Source organism: Bufo bufo, chromosome 2, assembly GCF_905171765.1.
Source record: "Bufo bufo chromosome 2, aBufBuf1.1, whole genome shotgun sequence".
NCBI classification, from domain to species: Eukaryota; Metazoa; Chordata; class Amphibia; order Anura; family Bufonidae; genus Bufo; species Bufo bufo.
In genome coordinates this window covers 24145232-24158747 of record NC_053390.1, presented here as the reverse complement: position 1 = coordinate 24158747, position 13516 = coordinate 24145232, and the positions used below count along the sequence as shown (strand labels likewise).

At 48.4% G+C, this 13516-nt stretch overlaps 3 protein-coding genes across 3 annotated transcripts in view; 2 read left to right on the top strand and 1 right to left on the bottom strand.

The window, feature by feature from the left end:
- Positions 1-13516, top strand: part of LOC120991124 (zinc finger protein 585A-like) — a 2129672-nt gene that overhangs the window by 1196533 nt on the left and 919623 nt on the right. The window lies entirely within an intron of this gene.
- The window catches only part of LOC120991133 (gastrula zinc finger protein XlCGF26.1-like), a 50215-nt gene that overhangs the window by 23714 nt on the left and 12985 nt on the right, over positions 1-13516 (top strand). The gene's annotated exons all lie outside the window — the stretch shown is intronic.
- LOC120991886 (oocyte zinc finger protein XlCOF6.1-like) overlaps positions 4175-13516 on the bottom strand; it is a 400346-nt gene continuing 391004 nt past the window's right edge. Inside the window, exon 3 of the mRNA XM_040420629.1 lies at positions 4175-4581. Within this exon, the coding sequence (XP_040276563.1) occupies positions 4175-4581 (407 nt within the window). The remainder of the gene's footprint in view (positions 4582-13516) is intronic.

Sequence of the window (13516 nt, the reverse complement as noted above, 5' to 3'; positions counted from 1 at the left end):
TCCAGGATGCCCCGCGGTCTTGGAGTTATGGTAGGTTCGCAACAACCGAGTGCGCAACTCCTCAGGCACAAAACATCTGCCGTTGGGTCTCCCAGAGGGAGCACCAGATTGAGCCGCCAAAATCTGCTCACCCAGGGGAGAGGTCAGGCTGGTGCAAATGGCGGCCAGGATCTGATTCGGAGGTATGACCGAAGTCGGAATCGACTCCTCCCTGGACAGCTCGGAGTACTGCCGTGATAGGGCATCCGCCCTGATGTTCTTGGAACCGGGTAGGTAGGAGACCACGTAATTAAAACGTGACAAGAACAGAGCCCATCTGGCCTGACGTGGTGTCAATCTCTTGGCCTCAGAAAGGTAGGTCAGATTCTTATGGTCCGTCAGGATGAGAACCGGAACCACCGAACCCTCGAGCAAGTGCCTCCATTCTTTAAGGGCCTGCACGATGGCCAATAACTCCCTGTCACCAATCTGATAGTTGCACTCCGCGGAAGACAGTTTCCGGGAGTAAAACCCACAAGGAAGCAGAGGACCCTCTGGTGTTCTACGCTGAGACAGAAGGGCGCCTACTCCCGTCTCAGACGCGTCCACCTCGAGGACAAAGGGCAACCCAGGGTTGGGATGCGACAGAATCGGAGCCGACACAAAAGCGGACTTTAGGGCCTCAAAAGCTCGGATGGCCTCGAGCGGCCAGACCTGGGAATTACTGCCTTTCCTGGTCAGATCCTTGAGAGGCTTGGCCAGCATGGAAAAGTCCCTGATGAACTTCCGATAATAATTGGCGAAGCCCAAAAAGCGCTGCAGGGAACGAAGACCACTGGGCTGGGGCCACTGTAAGACAGCCGAAACCTTCTCAGGATCCATGGAGAACCCCTCAGCGGAAATGATGTAACCTAAGAAGGTTACCTGGGATCGGTGAAATTCGCATTTCTCAAGCTTACCGAACAGCTTGTTCTCTCGTAACCGTTGCAACACTCGTCTGACATCCAGAATGTGGGCCTCCATGGATTCAGAATATACCAAGATGTCATCCAAATAGACCACCACACACTGCTGCAACAGGTCACGGAAAACATCGTTGATGAATTCCTGAAAGACTGTGGGCGCATTGCACAACCCAAAGGGCATAACCAAGGATTCATAATGACCGGTCCTGGTGTTAAACGCGGTCTTCCACTCATCGCCCGCCTTGATCCTTACCAGGTTATATGCCGCCCTCAGGTCGAGTTTGGTAAAGACCGTGGCCCCTTTAAGGCGATCGAACAGCTCGGAAATCAAGGGTATCGGGTAAGCGTTCTTGATCGTGATGCGATTGAGACCCCTGTAATCGATGCAAGGCCTCAACTCACCGCCCTTCTTTTTCACAAAGAAAAATCCAGCCCCTGCCGGGGACGAGGATTTGCGAATGTGTCCGCGTGAAAGCGCCTCCCTCACGTACTCCTCCATGGCCTCATTCTCCGCTACCGACAGTGGATAGACTTTGCCACGAGGAGGAACGGCACCAGGTTGTAAGTCTATGGCACAATCGTATGGGCGGTGCGGAGGTAGAGCAACCGCGCGCACCTTATCGAATACATCCCGGTACTCCTCGTATTCAGGAGGCAACAGAGAGTCCGAGGAAGTACACAGCAACTTGACAGACCCATGGATGCAACTAGCCCCACACTGCGGTGACCACGAGAGGATCTCGGCCGATCTCCAATCGAAAGTCGGATTATGCTTCTGGAGCCAAGGGTACCCCAAGACCACCGAGTAGTGTGGAGACGAAATAACCTGGAGGCAGACCGACTCTCTGTGAACGGCACCAATGGCTATCCCCACTGGAAGGGTCTCATGAGTCACGTGTGGCGGCAGAAGGGGTCTGCCGTCTATCGCCTCAAGAGCCAGTGGGGAACCTCGAGCCTGCAGAGGAATGGAATTGGCGGCAGCGAACACACTATCAATGAACAAACCACCAGCACCAGAGTCCACCAACGCCTGGGTCGTCACCGAGCCCCCGACCCAGGAGAGGACAACAGTGATCAGTGGTTTGTCAACACGGGAAACCGGGGACGAGGAGACTCCACCCAAGATCTGCCCCCGACAGGATCTCAGGTGCGAGCGTTTTCCCGGACGGTTCGGACATGCCAACCGAAAATGCCCACCGAGACCACAGTACATGCATCGGCCCTCGCGTCTCCTGAGTACCCTCTCCCCCTCGGACAGGCGAGCAAACCCCAGCTGCATGGGTTCACCCCCAGACAAGTCATCCCCAGGAGGCGTGGGAGGAGAGGGAGGCACGGGTGGGACAGCAAACGTAGGCGCCAATCTGTTAGAAGACCTCCGCAGGCTCTCCTTAAAGGAAGGTCTCTCCCTGAGTCTGGTGTCAATCAAAATCAGGAAAGAAATAAGAGACTCGAGCTCCACTGGTAGGTCCTTAGCTGCAACCTCATCCTTCAAGGCATCCGAGAGACCATGAGAGAAAGCAGCGACCAGAGCCTCATTATTCCAGCCCACCTCTGCTGCCAGGGTACGAAACTCAATAGCGTATTCAGCTACGGATCGTGAACCCTGTCTGATGGACATAAGGAGCTTCGCAGCAGAGGCAGCACGAGCCGGCACATCGAATACCTTCCGAAGAGAAGCAACAAAACCGGAAAACTCGGCAACCACCGGATTGTTGTTCTCCCATAAAGGGCTGGCCCAGGCCAAGGCCTTGTCCGAGAGCAGCGAGATCAAGAAGCCCACCTTTGATCTCTCAGTAGGAAAGGCATGTGGCAGCAACTCGAAATAAATGCCCACCTGGTTAAGGAAACCTCGGCACTGAGTTGGCTCTCCCCCAAAGCGCTGTGGAAGAGGGGCAGAACCGGTCATACCCCGAAACACCGCAGGCGCAACAACAGGTGTCGGGGTAGACTCTGGCGCAACAACCGGAGCGGCAGTAGGAGCGACAACCGACCCATCGGCAACGGGAGCGAAATGAGCCGTGCGTTCAAGCAGGGTTAGCAACGCCACAGCGAACCGACCCAACAGGTGATCCTGCTGATCAAGTCTGGCAACCAGCATGGGTAGCGAGGATGGCCCTGTACCGTCAGAATTCATGGCTTGGTCCTAATGTCACGGAACCATGAACCAGACGTACAACAAGAGATAAGTGAAAATAAGAAGGCTTTATTGAAAATAAAGCTGTAAAGCAAAAGTCCAAACGGATGGTGAAACCGAAGCAGAGTCTTTGAGAGGCCAGGGGTCAGGAACCAGAAGGGTAGTCAGACGAAGCCAGGATCAGGAACCAGCAGGGTAGTCAGACGAAGCCAGGATCAGGAACCAGCAGGGTAGTCAGACGAAGCCAGGATCAGGAACCAGAAGGGTAGTCAGACGAAGCCAGGATCAGGAACCAGAAGCAGCAGCAATCTTAGAAGCATGTGAACACAGGAGGACCAAGCAAGGAACTGAAGCCACAGACCTCCTATATATATGAGCTAGGCATCCAGCTCCTCCCAGTGGGAAGGAGGAGCCGCAGGGTGGAAGGCTACAAGAAACCCAGAAACCAAGATGGCCGCCAGCACATGTCAAACGAAGGAGAACAGCAAGAAGGTAAGACCATGACACTAAGCTCCAGTATCTAGATAGGTTTACCATTAAACCGCAGGAATGTACATATTGGGTTAATTATCACAGATCACCCGGTCAGATAAATCAGTGATATAGTCATCATGCCACCAATATCACTGCCTCCGCACAGGAGGGTTAGTCTGTAGGAGCAATGAAGGTCACAGCGCTAGGAGAAAGTATAATATGAGCCAAGAACAAAATGTCTGTCAGTGACAATGGTGACGCTGTTGTGGAGCAAATTGATTTTATTTTATCTGTAAAAACTCTTTGAATGAAGATTAAATAATAAGATGTCCACATACATTATAAAACTATTACATGGAGCGTCCTTACTTCTCCCCATGTCACTCTGGACTCTACCGCAGTGTGGGTCAAGGTGAGAATACAGTGATAAGACGCAAGGTTCATATATATAGCTAAACTTCACTGCTCTGGAAGTAAACAAGGCTCTTCTTTTCTTCCTTATATTAACAATACTTTTCCTCCATAGATCTCAGTCACAATTGACCTCAGAGAAAAATACAATTCAGTCGTCTGGGAGAGCCAAGATAACTCAAACAAAAAAATGTACCTTCCTATTATCTATTTAAGAGCAGAGCATAACCTGGTATATTAAAACATTATAAAATGGTTTCGCTTCCATGTGACGTCTATGATGCTTAAGAAGATTTGATTTGTGTGTAAAACATTTTCCACATTCTGAACATGAATATGGCTTCTCTCCTGTGTAAATTTTCTCATGTCTAACAAGAATTGACTTCCGTATAAAGCATTTCCCACATTCTGAACAAGAATATGGTTTTGCTCCTGTGTGACTTCTCTCATGGCTAATAAGTTGTGATTTCTGTATAAAACATTTCCCACATTCTGAACATAAATATGGCTTCTCTCCTGTGTGAATTTTCTTATGTGTAACAAGACTTGATTTATCTATAAAAGATTTCCCACATTCTAAACAGGAATACGGCTTCTCTCCTGTGTGACTTCTCTCATGTCTAACAAAATTAGATTTTTCTGTGAAACATTTACCACATTCTAAACATGAATATGGTTTTGCTAAGGTGAGAATTCTCTTATGCTTACTAAGATATGATTTATCTCTAAAACATTTCCCACATTCTGAACACAAATATGGCTTCTCTCCTGTGTGACTTCTCTCATGTGTAACAAGATATAATTTTTTTGCAAAGCATTTCCCACATTCTGAACATGAATATGGTTTCTCCCCTGTGTGATTTATTCTCTCTGTAGAAAGACCTGAGCTTTTTCGGAACTGTTTCCCACGCTTAAGCCCTTTCTGACCTGTACTTGTGGTAACAATTTGTGACCGGCTAGGAGAAGGTTCCTCATGATTAGGGGGATCTGTACTGTGAAGTCCTGGAAGCACAAAATAGTGTTCTCCTGAAGAGTGCTGCATGATATCTTCACCTTCTGCTTTATAATCCGCTGATACCATGAAATTTACCATAGAATTCGTGCTGGGATTTTCTGTTAAGACAAAAATTTATATTTGTGAGTTTTTCCCTATAAAATTCCTATTAAGTTGGACCTGGATCTAGCAAGAATGATAGGTACTGTATAATTCATTAATCCTAAATCCACTTTTGCTAAAAAATAAATAAAACTGCATGTGTGATTCCAGCCTTAAAAGGATTTCTATAACTTTCTGACAAAGTCCAGGAATCTGGTCTACACCCAGTCAGAACTTATTACATACAGTACATGATGACTTGATGAAACCTAAAAGATTTCAAAAGCCCCACCATCAGGGCCGGCTCCAGGTCCATGTGGGCCCTTGGGCAATAAAGTCTCAGTGGGACCCCTTGTGGCATTTTGCATGGCACTTACAGCAATGGAACTGCATGTATTATAGATTAAATACCTTACACAGAGCATGCTACAGAGCAGATATATCAGTCCTTATGTGCCTACTTTTATTTTCTACCCAGTGTTTTAGTCCCTCAGGTCTACTCACAGAATGTGCCCCCTCATAGTAGATATGCCAAGATATGTGCCCCCTCACAGTACATATGCCAAGATATGTGCTCCCTTCACAGTAGATATGTGCCCTCTTATGGTGTATATTTAAAGATATGTGCCAAGTGCCCACTTCACAGTGGTTATGCCCAGATTTGTCCCCTTCACAGGAACTGAAAAAAAAACTATAAATACTCCTCGCCTCAATCACCTGGCTCCTCTCATGATCTGAGCTCCCCATCAGCAGCAGCACGATACTGTGACACATGGCGCGGCTGTGTAGGAGGAGCAGAGTCTGATTCCAAGCCTGCCCCGCTCCTCCTCCTACACAGATCAGCAGGACCATGGGTGAGGACATCGTGCTGCTGTGGAGCAATAGCGGCTCAATGGTGGAGCAGGGAGCAAATAGCTCCCTGCTTCAGTGGCGTGCCTACGTTGTTTGGTACCTGGGGCGGGTTCTTTCTCTGGCACCCTCCCTGCCAATACTTAAAAAAAATGTGTACCCCCTCACAGTAGCATTGCCCTCATTGAACAACCTTCACAGTAGTTTTGTACAGATGTGGGCCCCCTGACAATAGTTATGCCCACATTGTGCCTTCTCACAGTAGTTATGCCCTCTCTGTGACCCTTTCACAGTTGCAATGCCCTATCTGCGCCCCTTAACAGTAATAATCCCCATTGAGCCCCCTTCATAGTAGAAATCCTGATTGTGCCCCCTTCACAGTAATATTGCCCACTGTGCCCCCTTCATTGTAGTAATGCCCTCTGGCTGTGCCCCCTCCATAGTAGAAATGCCCATTGTGCCAACTTCACATTAGTAATGCCCTCTGTGCCCCCTCCAGAGTAATAAAGTTCTCTGTGCCCCCTCCAGTAATAAAATCCTCTGTGCCCCCTCCATAATAATAATAAAGACCTCTGTGCCCCCTGCATAGTAATAATGTCCTCTGTGCCCCCTCCATAGTAATAAAGACCTCTGTGCCCCCTCCATAGTAATAAAGACCTCTGTGCCCCCTCCATAGTAGAAATGCCCTCTGTGCCCCCTCAATAGTAATAAAGTCCTCTGTGCCCCATTCATAGTAGAAATGCCTATGTGCCCCCTCAATAGTAATAAAGACCTCTGTGCCCCCTCCATAGTAATAAAGTCCTCTGTGCCCCCTCCATAGTAATAAAGTCCTCTGTGCCCCCTCCATAGTAATAAAGTCCTCTGTGTCCCCTCCATAGTAGAAATGCCCTTTGTGCCCCCTCCATAGTAATAAAGTCCCCTGTGCCCCCTCCATAGTAATAAAGTCCTCTGTGCCCCCTCCATAGTAATAAAGTCCCCTGTGCCCCCTCCATAGTAATAAAGTCCCCTGTGCCCCCTCCATAGTAATAAAGCCCTCTGTGCCCCCTCCATAGTAATAAAGCCCTCTGTGCCCTCTGCATAGTAATAAAGTACTCTGTGCCCCCTCCATAGTAATAAAGTCTTCTGTGCCCCCTCCATAGTAGAAATACCCTCTGTGCCCCCTCCATAGTAATAAAGTCTTCTGTGTTCCCTCCATAGTAATAAAGACCTCTGGACCTCTGTGCCCCCTCCATAGTAATACAATTCTCTGTGCCCCCTCCATAGTAATAAGGTCCTCTGTGCCCCTTTCATAGTAATAAAGTCCTTTGTGCCCCCTCTATAGTAATAAAGTCCTCTGTGCCCCCTCCAGTAATTATAAAGTCCTCTGTGCCCCCTCCATAGTAAGAAAGTCCTCTGTGCCCCCTCCATAGTAAGAAAGTCCTCTGTGCCCCCTCCATAGTAAGAAAGTCCTCTGTGCCCCCTCCATAGTAAGAAAGTCCTCTGTGCCCCCTCCATAGTAAGAAAGTCCTCTGTGCCCCCTCCATAGTAGAATGCCTCTGTGCCCCCTTCATAGTAATAAAGACCTCTGTGCCCCTTCCATAGTAATAGTCCTTTGTGCCCCCTCCATAGTAATAAAGACCTCTGTGCCCCCTCCATAGTAATAAAGTCCTCTGTGCCCCCTCCATAGTAACAAAGTCCTCTGTGCCCCTTTCACAATAGTAAAGTCCTCTGTGCCCCCTCCATAGTAGAAATACCCTCTGTGCCCTCTCCATAGAAATAAAGTCCTCTGTGCCCCCTCCGTAGTAATAAAGTCCTTCTGTGCTCCCTCCATAGTAATAAAGACCTCTGGACCTCTGTGCCCCCTCCATACTAATAAAGTCCTCTGTGCCCCCTCCATAGAAATAAAGTCCTCTGTGCCCATTCCAAAGTAATATAAGTCCTCTGTGCCCCCTCCATAGTAGAAATACCCTCTGTGCCCCCTTGTCACGGATGGTGTTGCAGGAAAAAATAAGTAACAGATAAAGAACCGACTGACTTGATCCCAAACTAAGGAACATAAGGGTGACCCCTGTAAAAGCCCTAGCGCTCTCCCTGACTGCTCAGCCCATGCAAAGATCTCTATGATAGATAATTGCATGCCCTCGTGCCTCGACTGTATGACACCTGAACACCCTATAATAGTGAGGGGACACGACCACCGGCTCCCTACACTTAATACGGAGGGAGTCAGGGTCACCTAGGATCAAGTCAACCGGAAAACACAAATAAATGAACAGACTTATCTGTAGAGGCAGCAGTTGCAACATCTAGCATGAGGACAATCCAGGAAGTTGTATAAACCGAAAAGTGAGGCAGTATGGGAGGAGATATATAGGGAGGCAATCAGTGCTAATAGATGACAGCTGGGAGAAGGAAAAGAGATGCCAAAGTCAAACCAAAACAAAAGAACATCATGCAGGAGGTACTGAAGAACGTCTGTCAGAACTTTTCAGATATCTGGCGGTGACACCCCTCCATAGTAATAAAGTCCTCTGTGCCCCCTCCATAGTAATAAAGTCCCCTGTGTCCCCTCCATAGTAATAAAGTCCTCTGTGCCCCTTCCATAATAATAAAGTCCTCTGTGCCCCCTCCATAGTATTAAAGTCCCCTGTGTCCCCTCCATAGTAGAAATACCCTCTGTGCCCCTCCATAGTAATAAAGTCCTCTGTGCACCCTCCATAGTAATAAAGTCCTCTGTGCCCCCTACATAATAATAAAGACTTCTGTGCCCCCTCTATAATAAGAAAGTCCTCTGTGCCCACTCCATAGTAGAAATGCCCTCTGTGCCCCCTTCATAGTAATAAAGTTCTCTGTGCCCCCTCCATAGTAGAAATGCCTCTGTGCCCCCTCCATAGTAATAAAGACCTCTGTGCCCCCTACATAGTAATAAAGACTTCTGTGCCCCCTCCATAGTAATAAAGACCTCTGTGCCCCCTACATAGTAATAAAGACTTCTGTGCCCCCTCCATAGTAATAAAGTCCTCTGTGCCCCCTCCATAGTAATAAAGACTTCTGTGCCCCCTCCATAGTAATAAAGTCCTCTGTGCCCCTTCATAGTAATAAAGTCCTCTGTGCCCCTTTCCATAGTAGAAATGCCTCTGTGCCCCTTTCCATAGTAGAAATGCCTCTGTGCCCTCTGCATAGTAATAAAGTACTCTGTGCCCCTTCCATAGTAATAAAGTCCTCTGTGCCCCTTCCATAGTACTAAAGTCCTCTGGACCTCTGTGCCCTCTGCATAGTAATAAAGTACTCTGTGCCCCTTCCATAGTAATAAAGTCCTCTGTGCCCCTTCCATAGTACTAAAGTCCTCTGGACCTCTGTGCCCTCTGCATAGTAATAAAGTCCTCTGTGCCCTCTGCATAGTAATAAAGACCTCTGTGCCCCCTCCATAGTAATAAAGTCCTCTGTGCCCCTTCCATAGTAATAAAGTCCTCTGTGCCCCTTCCATAGTAATAAAGTCCTCTGTGCCCCTTCCATAGTACTAAAGTCCTCTGGACCTCTGTGCCCTCTGCATAGTAATAAAGTCCTCTGTGCCCTCTGCATAGTAATAAAGTCTTTTGTGCCCCCTTTATAGTAGAAATGCATCTGTGCCCTCTGCATAGTAATAAAGTCCTCTGTGCCCCCTCCATAGTAATAAAGACCTCTGTGCCCCCTCCATAGTAATAAAGTCCTCTGTGCCCCCTCCATAGTAATAAAGTCCACTGTGCCCCCTCCATAGTAATAAAGTCCACTGTGCCCCCTCCATAGTAATAAAGTCCCCTGTGCCCCCTCCATAGTAATAAAGTCCACTGTGCCCCCTCCATAGTAATAAAGACCTCTGTGCCCCCTCCATAGTAATAAAGTCCTCTGTGCCCCCTCCATAGTAATAAAGTCCTCTGTGCCCCCTCCATAGTAATAAAGTCCACTGTGCCCCCTCCATAGTAATAAAGTCCAGAGAGTAGAGCAGTGGGAAGTGTAGTCCCCGATGAGATATGAGCAGCCGGTATCCGGCATTACACACACTTCTCTGCTTCCTTAATACCCTGCGGATCTAATCCCTGATGTCTGGCCTGTTGTGGACCATTGGTGGACAATACTGTGGCTATAACATTTATAGGCAGGGGAGTTGGTAATATAAGCCCATCTTCATGTGAACTTTACAGACCCGGAGGTCACAGAGTATTTAAAGTGCCAGTCACCCCCTGTGACTTGATTGAATACGCCAAGAAAGACATTGAGGGGATAGGAGTTACTGTGGGGCAATATGAGGTGGCAAATAGGTATGGCCCCTAGCTCGCCAAGTCTTTTGTGCTGTCCACATCGAGGTCGCTGAGTCTCCTCTATTCAAATACCCGGCACCTGCCATCTACTGTGGAGAGTTTAGTGCAGGTGTGTTAGAATGGAGGAGGCCGAGTGATGTGTCTGGTCACATGACCCTACATCAGAAGCCATCTTATGGAGAGGACCTCCATGAGGGGAGCACAGAATATTTCCTTACCAAGAGGACATGGGAATAAAGTTGTGATGCCCAAAATGTAAAGCACTGGAGGCAGACAGTCTCCATTTCTTGTGGATGTGGCCCTTACGACAGAAGGATCAAATGCAGATCCCCATGGATATGGAGCAGTGTTTTGGGGACTCTAGTGATGGATGGAAAAGCACCAGCGGGGTGGTGCAGCCAATAGCAGGCCACGACGTATCAAGGGCACAGTTCACTGGTGTGTCCTGCTATTGTCTGCATGCACATGCTCGACCTGCCACCCGGGTTATTTGGGGGGAGGGGGGGGTAAGGAGGCCCTGTTCTCCTGATCCTGGGAGTTCCAACAGTACGACACCCACTGATCTAATACCCCCTGTGCACAACTGGAACACCCCTTTGATGACCTAATACTTCTTTTTGTGTTTTCGTTCTCACAATTTTAACTCATTAAACAGAATCTTACATTTATTTTTTTGCCCTCCTAGGGACTAGAAGCTGTGATCCTCTGATCCCTTGTATAATGCTCTGGATTACATAGTTTTCCACAGCATTATAGTCTGGCAGTAGTCCACTGACCGGCAGCCTATTAGACTGTGTCTCTGGTATCTGCACATGTACATGTAGGTCACTGGCGGCATGTAATTCCTGCACAATGCCGTACATGTAGTTTATCATGACAGCACAGACATAAAAGCTGCATCCGCATAATCCCCAGTGGGTGTGTGGATGTGACTGACCATCATGTCCTGCAGGAACAGCCGGGATCAGAGAAGAATCTGATCAGAGAGGGGAACACTTCATGATGTGATGAGGACATCTCCAATCAAAGAGCAGCGCAGCAGCCGGTGATCAGCTTCTCCTCCTGCCCTGAAGGCACCAAGGACAGAATCTGAAGTCACTTTCTCCATTCATGATTCCATACCTGTGGTGATATCTCCTGGAATGTCCTCCTCCTCCTCACTCTTACACGGGGGATCGTCCATCATCCTCTCTTCTTCATCCTCTACTTTAATATCAGTCAGATCTTCCCCCTGATTTGTCATCTGTAACAATTCAGTACAATACAGCGGACAGGTGGGAAATATAACAGATCCACATGAGAGACCCCCACAATCTATGACCCCTCTATGACTGCAGGACCCCCATATGTAGATGTGTATAGGGCTCAGCTCCATCTACCTGAGGGTTCTCCGGGACATTCTCCTCTGGACAGTCCTGGGAATACAGAGGACGGGGACATCTCTCTGGTGGATTTCTCCTCCTGGATCCATCTGTGGAGACACAAGCACACAGTGACTGAATACATGGCCTCCTGTAGATCTGTCTATAGATCAGACACTTCTCTCAGCTCCTTCACTTCTAGGTTTAGTTATCAGGAGGGAAATAACAATATTCTGATCCTCACATCTGTGCCGAGGTCCCAGCACCTAGCAGACCACAAGACCGGAGTAACCTCTGGTCTACGAGAGCGAACATTACTTTTGGCCATGTTTGGAGGATGGGCATACAGTGTTAGTGTCAGGGCATCATCCTAGCTCAATGACACCCTGCTTATCAGGTAATTTTCTAGAGCAAGAACCCAAAGTACATGTACCCAAGTTAATCAGCTAGCCAAAGTACATGGAAGACGTAAAACAACTACTCCCAGTCTCCTCTCCTCCAGCCATCATCCTTAAACCCAACTATGATGGGCAAAAAGAAGCACCAGAAGCCTAATGCCATTACTGCCTCTCAAACGCCGACTTCACTTATTACTCTGAACCGTTACCTGTCTCCTGCGATCTTCATTTCAGAGCTCCATGTTGGCAAGATGGCACCTGTTTCGGATCTCCCTGTTGATGCTGAAACTCCCACAGCCTCCTCAGAGTGAGGCCCCAGAATCCTCCTTGTTACTTCTGACTGATGCTTCCCCTACAAGAGACCCCATTTTCTATTATCTTTCTTCCTCCTTCCAAGCAGCCCATTACTCCTGCCGGAGCTCAGGATATGGCCGGTGACCCGGTGTCTCTCCTCGGTGCGGTGTTATTTCATGTGTCATTTCCTCTGCTTTCCTCCTCGGCATGGGGGTTGAATACTTTCCCTCTTTTTGAGGCGACGTTCCGATCTTTACTGCACATTTTGGGATTTCTACAATCATTACTGGAATTAGATTACATGTTTTATTCTCTTTTCTTCTTTTCTCTCCTTTTTGTCTCCGTTAAATGGGTTGTCCAAGATTTTGGCACTGATAGCCTATCCTCAGGGTAGCTCATCAATATTAGATGGGTGAGAGTCCAAAGCCCGGCACCTCCACCGATCAGCTGTGTGAAGAGACTGTGGCACTCCGGTGAGCGCTGAGGCCTCTTCCTAGGACAGGGACGTCACATTGGTGGTGCAGTTTTCCTACCAGATTTCTGTCCCTGACAAGTAACAGGTGTAGCTGAGGACCAGCGGGTAGATCTAATCCTCCAGGGAGCTCTTTTAGGACGTCCCATTACTCTATGTAATATATACACCCCAGTGAGAACAAGCCATCCCTTCTGAGAGCTGTCTGGTCACACCTGGACTCCTCGGGACACTCAGCGTCTTGATCGGAGGTGATATTAATCTCCCTTTCTCTGAAACTGCAGACAGACTGACGGCCCCCACTGCTCCTGTGATCTCAGATCTCCAGTGTCACCTTTTCCCCCCATTTATTCCTCCTTCTTCCTCCTGGTTTATGGAGAATAGATATCTCCACTAGTGGACAATACACGTATAATGCCCCCCCCCCAGGACTGGTTATGTTCCCAGTAACATTCTAACCTTTGGTTTCGGCTGGTGGAGGGGACTTCATGGTTTGGGGCCATTTTGCTGCAGACATTTCTGTCACTGTCCCGCTCCTCTGAATGTGGCTGTAATAAGGGGGATCCGACCTCCTCCTCCAGTCACATGTAGCAGGTTGTATCTTCTCTGCTTGTGGAGTGACTAGAGGATCCCAGACATGAAGGGCAGGAGAACGACTGGAAGGTCACCATGATGGACTCTCCTTATAAAAGTAAGGACCTGTTCACACCACGTCTGAGCCTCCAGCAGAACATATGTGCGGAGAGTTTCCTGATATCTCCCTCTGACAGAAGCTCCGATGTCAGGCTCTATACAGTCACACAGGG